Source organism: Erpetoichthys calabaricus, chromosome 8 (genome assembly GCF_900747795.2).
Source record: "Erpetoichthys calabaricus chromosome 8, fErpCal1.3, whole genome shotgun sequence".
In the NCBI taxonomy this organism is placed as follows: domain Eukaryota; kingdom Metazoa; phylum Chordata; class Cladistia; order Polypteriformes; family Polypteridae; genus Erpetoichthys; species Erpetoichthys calabaricus.
Genome location: NC_041401.2, coordinates 70,636,380 through 70,651,714, shown reverse-complemented (window position 1 = coordinate 70,651,714; position 15,335 = coordinate 70,636,380). Strand labels below are relative to the sequence as shown.

The following is a 15,335-nucleotide window of genomic DNA, read 5'->3' as shown; positions in this document are numbered from 1 at the left end:
TTTGGCAGGATTCTTCCCTGAATGGAACAGCGGCACTCCCAGTTAACAGTACAAATCTTCTAACTACAAATCCTGTGCTGACATTATTGTAGCAAAAAAAAGGCGATTGTTCAATGTTCAGTACCTGTGAGATTATGGCCGAGAAATGGTTTTCTTGATATTTAACCTGTTGTTTTGCCTGACGTTACATTGCCTGACACTTGGCAAGTAACCCAATGGTAATGGGATTTTCTCAATTCGTAAACTCACTTCACTTTTTGACGCATTTACTGTAAACACAACAGAAGAGAAAACACTAGCACATTTGTTTACGTTTTTTATTGTTACCTAAAATAACAAAAAAAGTCACTGGATATCACAAGCTATCCCATAATACCATCTTATGCAAATATAATTTGTTTAATTTTTCAAAAAACATGTTACAGGTATTTTAAAAAATAAACTCCACGCAACTGAGTAATTTATACAGTTCATTTCAATTTAGGTGACTTAAAAAACACCTTATTACACATTTTTGTGTTTTTATTTCCACAAACATTAATATTTTTTGAGTTTTAAATATACAATATGTGTGAAATGATAGATTTATAGACTTTCTGTATTTGTAATTTTTATTCTGAGTTATTACATGATTTTGTTAAATTAGTGTACTTCTGGATGGTTCATAGTAGAGATGCATGCCATTTTTTTACTCTTTTATTTTTTACTTTAAAAATGACATACTAACCTGCCAAAATTTAACAGACAAACCTAAATACAGTATTTTTCTTACAATGTAGCTGTAAAATTGGCAATGGTATCTTCTGAAAATAAATTGAATTATTCATAGATACGTTTTCAAGCCAGCATAATCCAATTAGGGATTATAGGGATCAGAGCAGGTCTCGATATAAGGTGGGAACCCACCTTGGAGTGGAGGCAGTTCATTAGAAAGCATACTGAATACACACCTACACTAAAGCATAGGGAAACATCTAACATGCATGTCTTTTAGAAGAGGGAGGAAAATGCATGCAGACATGAGGAAGACATGACAGCTCCGTGCAGGCCTAGAATGGGGCCAGGATTTGAGCTCAGTTTCTTAGAGTTCTGAAGCAGTAGCTCTATCTACCGTTCTATTATGTTGCCCTCTTATGATAGAAGACCTCTGAATTGCATAATTTCTGCTTCATCTCCATCTTCATCCTGTTTGCCCCCAGGTCAGAAAGAAGCAGGGTATCCCTGGTTTAATAGATTTAAAGGGTCATTATTGTCATGTGTACAGAGTGAAATGAAATTTTGCTTTTCAGCAATACTGTGCTTTTAAATTGAAAACAGTACTCTTGAGCAACAGATTTTCAATGTAAAAGCACAGTATTATGAAAATGTATTTTTCTGTTTATAATATATGCTGATTTCCTGGAAGTAGCTATTTATTTTATTTTAGCATTCATTTTGCACGTCTTGATCTTACGACTGGATAATAGATGTGTGGTGATGTGAGAATTGTTTTGCTTTTTCTGTTTTTTTCTGTGGATGATTTTAACATCCCCTCCTCGAACCGCCACCTTATCGTGGTAGAGGGGTTTGCGTGTCCCAATGATCCTAGGAGCTCTGTTGTCCGGGGCTTTATGTCCCTGGTAGGGCCACCCAAGGCAAACTGGTCCTAGGTGAGGGATGAGACAAAGTGCGGTTCAACAGACCTCCTATGACGAATAAAAAATTTGGACGGCGTTTTCCCTCGCCCGGACACGGGTCACTGGGGCCCCCCTCTGGAGCCAGGCCTGGAGGTGGGGCTCGTTGGCGAGCGCCTGGTGGCCGGGCTTGCACCCATGGGGCTCGGCCGGGCACAGCCCGAAGAGGCAACGTGGGTCCCCCTTCCCATGGGCTCACCACCTATGGGAGGGGCCAAGGAGGTCGGGTGCAGTGTGAGTTGGGTGGTGGCCGAAGGCGGGGACCTTGGCGGTCCGATCCTCGGCTACAGAAGCTGGCTCTTGGGACGTGGAATGTCACCTCTCTGAAGGGGAAGGAGCCTGAGCTTGAGCGTGAGGTTGAGAGGTTCCGGCTAGATATAGTTGGGCTCACCTCAACGCACAGCTTGGACTCTGGAACCAATCTCCTTGAGAGGGGCTGGACTCTCTATCACTCTGGAGTTGCCCCCGGTGAGAGGTGCCGAGCGGGTGTGGGTATACTTATTGCCCCCCGACTTGGAGCCTGTACATTGGGGTTTACCCCGGTAGACGAGAGGGTAGCCTCCCTCCGCCTTCGGGTGGGGGGACGGGTCCTAACTGTTGTTTGTGCGTATGCACCAAACAGCAGTTCAGAGTACCCACCCTTTTTGGAGTCCCTAGAGGGCATACCTTCTGGGGACTCCCTCGTACTGCTGGGGGACTTCAATGCTCACGTGGGCAATGACAGTGAGACCTGGAAGGGTGTGATTGGGAGGAATGCCCCCCCGATCTGAACCCGAGCGGTGTTTTGTTATTGGACTTCTGTGCTCGTCACGGATTGTCCATAACAAACACCATGTTCAAGCATAGGGGTGTTCATATGTGCACTTGGCACCAGGACACCCTAGGCCTCAGTTCGATGATCGACTTTGTGGTCGTGTCGTCGGACTTGCGGCCTCATGTCTTGGACACTCGGGTGAAGAGAGGGGCGGAGCTATCAACTGATCACCACCTGGTGGTGAGTTGGCTTCGATGGTGGGGGAGGATGCCGGTCAGGCCTGGTAGGCCCAAACGTGTTGTGAGGGTCTGCTGGGAACGTCTGGCAGAGCCCCCTGTCAGAAGTAGCTTCAACTCCCACCTCCGGCAGAACTTCGACCATGTCCCGAGGGAGGTGGGGGACATTGAGTCCGAATGGGCCATGTTCCGTGCCTCTATTGTTGAGGCAGCTGACCGGAGCTGTGGCCGTAAGGTGGTCGGTGCCTGTCGTGGCGGCAATCCCCAAACCCGTTGGTGGACACCGGCGGTGAGGGATGCCGTCAAGCTGAAGAAGGAGTCCTACCGGTCCCTTTTGTCCTGTGGAACTCTGGAGGCAGCTAATAGGTACCGGCAGGCCAAGCGGAATGCGGCTTCGGTGGTTGCTGAGGTAAAAACTCGGGCATGGGAGGAGTTTGGGGAGGCCATGGAGAACGACTTTCGGACGGCTTCGAGGAGATTCTGGTCCACCGTCCGGCATCTCAGGAGGGGAAAGCAGTGCAGTGTCAACACTGTATATGGTGGTGATGGTGCGCTGCTGACCTCGACTTGGGACGTTGTGAGTCGGTGGGGGGAGTACTTCGAAGACCTCCTCAATCCCAATAACATGCCTTCCAATGAGGAAGCAGAGCCTGGGGACTCGGAGGTGGGCTTCCCCATCTCTGGGACTGAGGTCACCGAGGTGGTCAAAAAACTCCTTGGTGGCAGGGCCCCGGGGGTGGATGAGATACGCCCGGAGTTCCTCAAGGCTCTGGATGTTGTAGGGCTGTCTTGGTTGACATGTCTCTACAACATCGCATGGACATCAGGGACAGTGCCTCTGGATTGGCAGACCGGGGTGGTGGTCCCCCTCTTTAAGAAGGGGGACCGGAGGGTGTGTTCCAACTACAGAGGGATCACACTCCTCAGCCTCCCTGGAAAAGTCTATTTGGGGGTTCTGGAGAGGAGGGTCCGTCGGATAGTCGAACCTCGAATTCAGGAGAAACAGTGTGGTTTTCGTCCTGGTCGCGGAACAGTGGACCAGCTCTACACCCTTAGCAGAGTCCTGGAGGGTGCATGGGAGTTCGCCCAACCAGTCTACATGTGTTTTGTGGACTTGGAAAAGGCGTTCGACCGTGTTCCTCGGGGGATCCTGTGGGGGGTGCTCCGGGAGTATGGAGTACCGGACCCCCTGATAAGGGCGGTTCGGTCCCTGTACAACCGGTGTCAGAGCTTGGTCCGCATTGCCGGCAGTAAGTCGAACCCGTTTCCAGTGAGAGTTGGACTCCGCCAGGGCTGCCCTTTGTCACCGATTCTGTTCATAACTTTTATGGACAGAATTTCTAGGCGCAGCCAGGGTGTTGAGGGGGCCCGGTTTGGTGGACTCAGGATTGGGTCACTGCTTTTTGCAGATGATGTTGTCCTGTTTGCTTCATCAGGCCGTGATCTTCAGCTCTCTCTGGATCGGTTCGCAGCTGAGTGTGAAGCGGCTGGGATGGGAATCAGCACCTCCAAATCCGAGACCATGGTCCTCAGCCGGAGAAGGGTGGAGTGCCCTCTCAGGGTTGGGAGCGAGATCCTGCCTCAAGTGGAGGAGTTCAAGTATCTCGGGGTCTTGTTCACGAGTGAGGGAAGAATGGAGCGTGAGATCGACAGGCGGATCGGTGCGGCGTCGGCAGTGATGCGGGCTCTGCATCGGTCTGTTGTGGTGAAAAAGGAGCTGAGCCATAAGGCAAAGCTCTCAATTTACCGGTCGATCTATGTTCCTACCCTCACCTATGGTCATGAGCTATGGGTAGTGACCGAAAGAACGAGATCGCAAATACAAGCGGCTGAAATGAGTTTCCTCCGCAGGGTGTCTGGGCTCTCCCTTAAAGATAGGGTGAGAAGCTCAGTCATCCGGGAGGGGCTCAGAGTAGAGCCGCTGCTCCTCCGCATCGAGAGGAGTCAGATGAGGTGGCTCGGGCATCTGATCAGGATGCCTCCTGGACGCCTCCCTGGGGAGGTGTTCCGGGCACGTCCAACCGGGAGGAGACCCCGGGGAAGACCCAGGACACGCTGGAGGGACTATGTCTCCCGGCTGGCCTGGGAATGCCTCGGGATTCTCCCGGAAGAGCTAGAAGAAGTGGCCGGGGAGAGGGAAGTCTGGGCATCTCTGCTCAAGCTGCTGCCCCCGCGACCCGACCTCGGATAAGCGGAAGAGAATGGATGGATGGATGGATGGATTTTAACATCTTTTGGCATTGTGCAACATTGTGGTCACCCATTGGGTTCTGTTATGTCAAATCGTTTTTCTCTAGTTCTGCCTAAGATGGGTTAAGTAATATCTAAAAAACACATTTTTCAACAGAGTATTCCTTTAATTAACATGTAACACATTTCCAGTCTCTGGCTCCATGATTTGTGAATATAAAACACCTTACCTCAAAACTGTTGTCCTTAAATGAAAAATCTCAGAACACAGTATACAGCATTGTCCACCTTTAGGAGAAATATCAATTTGGCAAATTAAAAATATAATTATATAATAACAGTAAAAAGTAAATATTCTTGTTGATCACTTAAACCTTACACATTGGTTATTAAAGGAGATGTAGTAATTAACCAGGTGGCAGGATGCTGCAGTACTAAAACTGTGATTACAAGTTTAATTCTTTAGTCTTTTGAATACCTTTTTTTTTTTTTTTTTTTTTAATTCGGGTTTTTTTTACAGTTCATAAATAAAATCTCAAATTCAATGTCCAGCTGACAGCTCTACCAAATACCATCAGGCACTCCCTTTCTCACTTCCGGCCTCACTCTTCTTCTGTTTCTCTGGTTGCAAATTGTAGGCTGGTTGGACAGTAAGGCGTTCTTCAGATGTTCCTAATATTTGCTCTTACTCAGAGGATGCTTTTATCCTTTATTCTGATTTTCTTTCTGCCAGTGAGTTGGGCTTTACAAATTTATTTGATTTGTAATAGGAAAGAAAAAAATTATTATTTCAGAACTATATTTTTGCCTAGGATGGAGGCATTATTAATCTTTATTTTATTTCCTTGTAAAAACAATGTATTTTAATTGAAATAATGAAGAAAATCTGAAAATCCATGATAAAGATAAAAAAGAGAATACAAATTCTGGGTTTGTGCTCAAAATAAGGAGAATACTATGTGAAGATAGATGAGAAAATATAATTGAGCTAATCAAATTAATTAACAACAAACATTTACATTCTTAAAATGATTGTCTTATCAGTATCAGTATTTGGTTGTGAAATTTGAACCATCAGCACTCTGCAGTGCATGCTTTAATAAATCAAAGTTTTAGATGAGATTTAATGTTTGTGCTGAACCTGAAATGTTTTGGTCACATTAAGAGAAAAGAAAAACTCACCAGGGATAGCACTGATACCTGGAAATATTAAAGGTCAAATACTGAAAACTAGATGAATGAGTACCATTCCAGAATGAGACGAAATACATCTCCAAAATGTGTCAAATATCATTATGTTCATCTCCTGACAAATCTGAAATGTTGTGGGTGGATGTTAGGGATTCATAAAAAGGAAAGATGGAGACATTGGGTTGAAGCCGGTAAGGTGATTTGGGAAAATCAATATCATTGTCATGCCTTAAGAATAATTCGTCACAGTTTCATTTAATCTCATTTTGTGGTGAATTTAGAATTATGATACAGCTATATGAAAAAATTTGGATGACTTCTGGTCAGATTACATTTGAGCTGTGTTTTCTGTCGCAGAGGGTGTTATTAAGAACTGACTGAAAGGAGGCCCAATCATTTGTGCATGCCACATTTTCTTTTCCAGTTTGTTATATTTAGTAAATAAGCAGTAATTTTGGTCATGCCACATTTTTCCCAATCTGTTAAATTAGTAATTGTGCATTACATTTGCAGAAGTATGTTGTGTTTACATTAAGTTTGTTCCCTGCAAAGGCTGTGCTAACTTATTTTTTCTTTAGGAAAGCAACAAAACATGTAATTTGGCCAGGTGTGTCTAAACATTTGAACAAGACTATTTGATATTTGAAGTTTATCCTTTTAAAAGGTATCCCTTCTTTTTTCTTGGTCAGGTTTGTTGAGGTGAGTAACTATGGGTACTTTTAGATTGTACACCATCCATTTTGGTTTACTTTAGCATACTAATTTAAAATAACCCGTGAGATAAACATCATCTTGAGGAGCTCTTGACATAAAAAGAGTCCTTAAGGAAAGTTTTGTGTAAATGGGTCTGAATCTGCAAATTCCACTCAAATAGTGCCCTAACCAGGATTCAAAAGGAGTTAGGTGAGAATATTTACCTTAGCGTCTTTCTAAAGACGGGCAGAGTCCATGTGACGGGCAGAGTCCTAGTCGTGACATGCTGTTTAGTTTGTGCTGGTTACTGTTTGGTCATTAATGGATGGGGAGTTAGATTTAAGCATCAGTAATTTTAATGTGTCATGATAATCAAATGTGCTTCTACTCCTCTTTGAGTTCTTGTTTGTAATGACTGTGCTTTCAAGACCAGTTAAAGACAGATGAACACCATGGCTTTGGTTGACAGTAACACTCCTAGAAATGTATTGCTTTAACACATGATTTCAAGCTATTATTGTATTTCAGTATATTAGTATCTGTGAGAATCAGTGGGTGGTTAGTAGTCCCCAAAATCCTCCAGTTGATTATTTTAAATGCTAACTTCTTGATGTGTTATCCAATCTGCATTCAAGAAAGAGGTATCGTGGTGTTGCCAGAAGTAGAGAGGTAGCCACTGGAGATGCTGTCAAGGTTAGTGAAGGTAGTTGAGTAGATTCCAGTAATGTGCAGGTCAGATAGGCTGGGCTTCTCCTCAAAGTTTGGCGTCACTAGGTCAGCACTGGAGCAGCCACTATCTTCTGGGCAGCTGGCCAAACAGGACGGGCTGACTGCAGGCATAAAAGGAGTAGTTGAAATAATGACCAGTGGGTCAAGATTCAGGCTGTCGTCTTTCAGTTCCTCCCATAGGTTTTCTGTTTTTTGGGGGAAAAAAATGCACTGTGGGAGCAGTTTAAACATTGCGGTTGAAGTAGGTTTTATTGACAAACCTCCTACATACATCTTGGAGGTTTTGGTTGTTTCACTCATACTTCAGCACATGTGCATGCATACTCACATCCTTTACAAACTTGTGATACACACACAGGCATGCAAACAGTGTGTCCTATCACTCACAAACGTATACACCTCTATATAAGCACTCTCACATATGAACAGTAAAGCTAATTTATTGACCTGCACTGAGCCTTTGCTTTCTTTTGTGCACACCATCTTGCCCTCTAGTTGAGTGATTAAGATTTGGCAGATGTGGATGCCTTGAGCAAGTGCAGCATGACAGAAATCAGTACTAACAATGTTTAAAGAAGGATTGCAGTTAGATTCAGAGATGTGGACAGTACAAGCAAAAATTAGTTTTCCGATTGAGTTAAAAAAAATAGTAATAGTTCAGGGTGGAAATGAGACAAAACCTGGCAAAATGTTATAAGAACTCGTTTTACAAAAAGAAAAAGAAAAGGGAGGCTGATGTCAAAAACACATGAAAATAGAATTTTGTACTGAATTAAAGAGATATGATTAAGTGTTGGGAGGTTACTTAAATAATTGAGAGATTAAGGTCCAAAAACCTCCGTTAGTGGAGTGATTCACAGTACTAGGCATCGGTATGTGTGGAGAAGAAACATCTCAGGAATTGATAAATAAAACATTCAAATAAAAATCAATAGTTATATTCCTATATAACACTGGTCAACAACAATTTTGCCCCAAGGATTGTGACAGATGATCTTATTTTACTTTATAATGTTTAATCCAAATATGAAGTCAGATGTTTTTCTGTTAGCTTAACTTTCTTGTGGTACAACCTTAATGTTTTCATCAAAAATAATAATTATTTTTATATTAAAAAAATAATTAAGTGATAGATATTATTGGACATGAACACATTGTGGATAGATAGTGTTGGTTGATTGACTCCTCAAAGGTCATCTTAAAAGCATTCCTCTATAGTGAAAAAGATGGGAGTGTTGAAGAAGAGTTGAATAAAGATATGGAAGCTGCTTGGGAGAGAATCAAATGTGTCTGCAGAAATTTTTTGGGAAATTGTAAAGCTGAAATCTATCTTGAAACAGTGAGTGATATTCTCAAGTCATGCCAAACAATGCTGTGCAGTACCTTAACTGTAAATTCATTTTTTGACTCTCACTTGCATTTTTTCCCTGAAAATCTTTCTGCAGTCAATGATGAACATGGCAAGCAATTTACTCAAGACATTTCCAACAAGGGACAAAGTGTTACCGAGGCAAATGAAGTCCCAATATGCTTTTCTGAGTATTGCTGTACTAGTAAAGGACAGGTTTGATATTTTTCAAATTTCTTCACAATCATGGTACAGTATATAGTTTGGCCACATGAAATTGTGTTCAAAAGTGAAGCATATTTTATAAATTAAAAAAAGTAACTAGCCATCTTGTATATTTTATAATGAAGGAGAAGGATACTGAAGTCCCAATGTGATGAAAAGCCTTAAAACTTACCAAATTTGTTATGAAGTATTGACCTATGTCTTGAGATTACACACATATTGCAAAACAGCATATCCTTGTCATTTTAAAAAGGAAAAATGTGAAAAGCAAACCAGAGTTTTGAGATTCAGACATTTTTAAAGTAGGTTGGCTTTGTGCCTTTTTGCTGAGTTTGTTATTCTCCATGGCACCCTTTTGGATCCAAGGGCATGAATTCACCTTGGAAAGTATTTGCCCAGTGCTGTTAGGGGCACTGAATTTTGATGTCCAGGTAAGAATTAGTGTCTCAGTTCTGTAGACAACTAGACTATAATAACTAAAAAAATCATGCAATCGCTTATATTCTTTCACTATATGAACATTTTTCTTTATTTTGCAAAGATACTGCCTGCTGGCACTGGATTGAGAATGCAGGCATGTGCTTCACTGAGAGAGAACATTGAGCTTGTGCGTATCATGTAATAAGTGACAAAAACTAAACTGACATTAACGACATCCACCCATCCATCTGTCTTCCTAGCCCACTTATCTAGGACAGGGTCTTTGTACAGCGGGAGTCTATCTCCGCAAGCATCTGAGGCAAGGTAGGAAAAATCCCCAGACTGGGTGCCAGTCCATCGCAGGGTGCACACACACAAAATCCCACATACACACCACACTATAGGCCCATTTTACCAATGCCAATCCACCTAATCTGCATGTGTTTGGACTGTGGAGTGTGGGAAGAAACTGGAATACTTTGGGAGAACATGCAAACTCTATGCAGGAAACAGCTGAAACACAAACTGAGTTCTCTGTCACTGCCAGATTACAGCGCTATCACTTAGCAGCCTAATAATAATAATAATTATTACTATCCTGAATATCTTCCATTCATTTATTATTAATGCTATCCTGAATATCTTCCATCCATTAATTTATTTATGTTTTTCTCTACGGTAGGCACAATAATAATAAACCATCTATCCATCCATCTTCCTAACCAGCTTATCCAGGGTAGGGTTGCAAGGACAGCAGGAGCCTATCCCAACGATCCAGGGTGCAATTGTAATGTTGTAATAATAATTATTTTCATAATTGTTGTCATCAGTATCTTCTATCTATTAATCTATTCATATGTTTTTTCTGCTTTAAGCACAATAATAATAATAATAATTAATAATAATCCATTCATCTTCTTAACTCTACTATCCAGGGCAGGTTCTGTAGGCAGCAGCTGACACTCAGTAAGCATTGGATGGATGGAACAAAGGAACAACAGGTAGACAGAGCAACGGTCCATTGCAGGGCAAACACACATACTCAACCTACACACACACAAGGCAGTTTTGCAACACCAATTCCCCTAAGTTTAATCATGTTGAAATTTAGTAAATTTAGCATAGATGTTTCTTGCATAAGCAGAGTGGTAGCACAGAGCTGTCATTCCTGCCTTACAGTGTCATGTTCTACATGTAGTTTGCATGTTCTCCCTGTGCATTTATGGATTGATTGGTATTAGTAAATGTCAATGAGTTTTTACCCAGAAACAGTGTCCTTGCCTCTTTTATTACAATATCCTCAGCAAAAGCAGTTCATCATGCATTTAAAAAAATTGATAATTGGTTTGTGGCACATCCATCTGCCTTATTGCACACACAACATACCACAGGTTGTCATAACTCCAGTCCGACAACCCCTGCAAGGAGCGAAGTGACCAAGAAACATATTTTTACCTCGAGAAAATAGTACCAAGAATCTGTGCTAAAATGTTTTATTTTCAGTTTATTTTTGTTGTCACAAGCATCCCTCAGAAACATGGAACACCAGTTTACTTAAAAACTTTTCTTATTTCAAAGCAGACTTATTTAGGAAGTTTTAATACTTTTCTTCACATTGGGACTCTAGTATCCATTAGGTCCATTATACAATGCAACAGTAGGCCAGGTATTTTTATAACTTAGAAAATATGCTTTATTTTTGAACACAGTTTCATGTGGCAAATTACTTTTGATTTGAAAAATACCAAACTTTTTCTTCGAGAAATGTTCTTGAGGCAAAGTAAAGCAAAGAATCAAAAACAGCTAAGTTTTACATTATATGTGTGTTATATTAATAAGCATGTAAATATATGTTTTCAAGTGGCGCAGTGGTAGCGCTGCTGCCTTGCAGTTAGGAGACCTGGGTTCGCTTCCCGGGTCCTCCCTGCGTGGAGTTTGCATGTTCTCCCCGTGTCTGTGTGGGTTTCCTCCAGGCGCTCCGGTTTCCTCCCACAGTCCAAAGACATGCAAGTTAGGTGGATTGGCGATTCTAAATTGGCCCTGGTGTGTGGGTGTATTTGTGTGTGTCCTGCGGTGGGTTGGCACCCTGCCCGGGATTGTTTCCTGCCTTGTGCCCTGTGTTGGCTGGGATTGGCTCCAGCAGACCCTCGTGACCCTGTGTTCAGATTCAGTGGGTTGGAAAATGGATGGATGGATGAAAATTTAAGTTGCACAGCACTCAAAAATCTTCTTCTTGACTTGGATTCAAGTCAAGTCAGTTCAAGTCAATGACTTTATTGTCATACCACTCATACACGTAAACGCTATTATAAGATTCATGCATTTTTACCCTTGGGACAAAAAATATTTTCTTTTGTTGACCAGTGTAATTTGTTTTACACTCACACATTTGTATTGTTAACATCAATATCTAACACACTCTTTATGATTTTTTTTTTTACTTTTGTTGATATGAGGGCTGAAATCAAGGCAAATCAGGTCAGAAATAGACTTACTGTTGTAATCAATGCCAAGGCTGCTTAAACAAACTAAAGTGTGTTTTTTATATTTTTTCTTCCCCACTAGGATTGTGACCTTGACTTAGTGGTGGTAGGAGGTTATATCTCTCAATGATCCTTAAGGCAATGTTGTATCAAAATATGTACTCCTGATAGACTAACCCAGGGCAAGGATAGGGGCGAGACAAACAACAAATTATAATTTGATCTTCTACTTAGATCTTAGAGAAACTTTGCAGAAACAGGGATACCAGGTTCCTGTGTGAAGCTCAGCCTAAAAAAAGCAGTATAAACCATCTTTTGGGCTCTTCGCCCACAAGACAGGTAAGGGTCAAGTGCAGTGCCAGTCAAGTGACAGGAAAGAATTCATCAAACCCCATACTATACCATGACAGTGGAAAGTGGTTGTTGGTATGTCAAATGCTAATTCGGTAGTGTGGAAGGAGCTGGAATTTATATGGGAGGCTGAAAAATACCGACCAAATTTAGTTGTATTTACCTCTGTGTACTTGATTGGATGTAGATCTAAACTTCTTAATCATAGGTGGTCTCTCTCTTTCTTATTCTTAGGTTGCGCTATTGGAGAGACCCAAACTGGTTGTCGAGATATTTGTAAGGTGTTTGTTTAATTGAGTGGCAGCGCACACAGATGCAGCGGCTGTATACCCTCCCTTTCAGTGCTCATTATGTGTGTTTGTTTATATGCATGTTTGTCACTGTTAAGTACAGCCTGGTGAATCTCAAGTATAGTCGCCTAGATCTTATAAAATTTGGATTTCTGCACAACCAGGCTGTTGTGGGCAAATTTTTGCACTCACGCAACAGCCCGCAGGAAATAGCAAGGACACCAGGTCCTCCATGAATGATGGAGAGATTAAGCATGTATGTAGTATGCAATCAACTGACATTCGTGGGGAGAACTTGCTGACCTTGTCACCATGAGTCAGGAATGTTGTACGGAGTGGGTAATCAGAGATTTCAGCCCCTGATTTATTACACAAAACTCCTGATCTTTTTTCAGGAATGTGCAAGAATAATATCATTAAGACTGATCTTTTTGTCTGTCCTATTTTTTTCAGTCCCTGATCATAGCACGAAAGGCAAAGGAGAATGCTCTTTGAATTTATACATTGGATATAGACTATTGCACCACTTAAAAGGGGGAACTCCATCCCATGTAACCCCTTAACCTCCCCACCCCCAGGGCCCATCTTTTTTGTATTATTTTTTTTTTTTGGATAATCCGGGTAAGACTGCATGCAAAAATCACAAGGGGGCTTAGACCCTGAGCTCTAAAAATCCTAATGATGTGCCACCACTTTGTGTATGTTAAAACATATATACCAAGCTTACTAAACTGTGATCTGATTAAAATTAAATGTATGTCTAGAACTTTTGTTTAGTTATTGTCCCTTAACACTAGAATTACCCGAGCCAATGAAAAAACTCGTAAATCCAGCCCACCTTAAATCCCTTCGCACCTCTCTGTCAGCCTCTTTTGTCTTGTAAATGTGTCGATAAGCCCAAGCAGCAAGCAGCCTGCTATACCATCCCCCCACCGCCACAGAATGGGCAAGAAGTTCTCCCAGTTCCTGTCTTGATTGATTATGTGGGAGTGAGCTATCCAGAATTGTAAGGGGAAATAATTTGATGTATGTTTTGTGTCAACAACAACCTATGTAAACACATTGTTAAAACAGAAACGTTTTTCATGTTTTAGTAATAAATGACAAAATGTAGACATGAACTGTATAATGTGTGAAGGCTGATGGCCAAATATCAAATAAACACTTTCACAAAAGGTACACGTACAATACGAGAGCTTCCATGGTGCGGTGCTGTGGTTAGAACTGCCGATTTATAATCCAGAGGTCGTGAGTTCGAAACCATCTCCCCCACAAATTTACCGTTTTGAGTAGTGAGCTACTCTTATTGTTAATATTACACAATAATAACATACATTTGATTTGTGTCTGTAACAGCCAGTGTAAATTTATAGCACTTGTAAAAGTTAGTGGGTTTTTTTTCACTTTTATTCTCTCTGTTACGATCACGATACAACACCCACCCCCCGCCCCAGATCTGACGCAGTTACTTTTTATCTGAAAATGGGAATAACTGTAGATGTGAGTGGTATTTTGAGACAATGGAACTGGAAATTCTCTGATTTGGAGGGATAAAAGCTGACACTGGTGAATCTGCCTTATTCGTATCTCACTGTTACTTGAATTTTTTTTTATTCAGTTTTATTGAGTGTTCCAGCTCACACTGAAAATGTATGCACCTTATGGTCCATGATGTCAAAGCCACACTGACAAAAAAACAGAGACATACAGTAGGTATATATGATATTTGGAATAACTCATTTTATGACCTGTACATTTCGGAAAACATTGTGACCCTGATGCAACGTTATTCATATTCATTCGCATGCTTTCTTGCGCTTGTAATCAGTGACTGTGTTTTTTTTTTTTTCGATCTTGCCCATGCAGTCTGAACATTTTGGTGGATAGTGCTGTTTCTTTTGTACTCCAGGACATGCAAAGGAAAGAATAGTACAGAGAGGTCAGTTCAGCGCTAAATGCAATCATCAGATTCAAATGTTAACAGTTCCCACACACCCAAGGACCGTCCTTTCTACATTTATGACGTGTACCTGTTGCAATGTACACACTTCTCTCTGTGCTGTGGTTACTATTACACTGAAGGGGCTGGGGGAAGCGGCGGTCTTGGAACAGAAGCTTGTCGATGTTGCATCCTCTTTTGCTTTATCCATCGCCTTTTCTTGTAAGAAGCGACAATAAAGTTCCTCTGCAAGGTAAGCAAAGAACACTCTTCTTTTCTCAGTGGCCCCCGTGCATGCCTTGTACAGTATATGTGCATTGATCGCTGCCAAGTCAGGCGTGTTTTAGCACACAGCAACCGGCCACCTGCGTGCTCCTGCTCAAACTGAATAAGCTTATTCTGTCAGTCACGTTCACGCTCTCCCTCGCACTACCCCCCTTCCCCCACCTTCTGATCTGACTCCAACTAACAGCGCCAGTATAAATTCACACCTGATCTAATGCTGTTCGTTTTCAAATAATATTGCATTAGTACGATTATGTTTTCTGATTGGTACTATTCAGGTCATAAACTTATTTCTTCTAAATGTCACATATATTTGTCTCTTTCTTTTTTGCCCAGTGCTGGATTGACATTGTGCACCAAAAGACGTGAGCAGTAAACCTGCCTTTTGTTTAGTGGCCAGGCATCTTAAATTGGTGAGGCCACATATTTTGGTACTGAGCTGTGAAGTTGATAGCAGGTCTGTCTTTTAGCTTTTGAGGCCTGCATAGATTTTCAAGTTATAACCAACTTATGCCTCTCTTCAGAATA

At 41.8% G+C, this 15,335-nt stretch overlaps 1 protein-coding gene across 1 annotated transcript in view; it reads right to left on the bottom strand.

The window, feature by feature from the left end:
• Nucleotides 1–5,668: 5,668 nt before the first annotated feature.
• Nucleotides 5,669–15,335, bottom strand: part of foxn1 (forkhead box N1) — a 49,712-nt gene continuing 40,045 nt past the window's right edge. Inside the window, exon 8 of the mRNA XM_051931450.1 lies at nt 5,669–7,651. Within this exon, the coding sequence (XP_051787410.1) occupies nt 7,368–7,651 (284 nt within the window). The 3' untranslated portion in view covers nt 5,669–7,367. The remainder of the gene's footprint in view (nt 7,652–15,335) is intronic.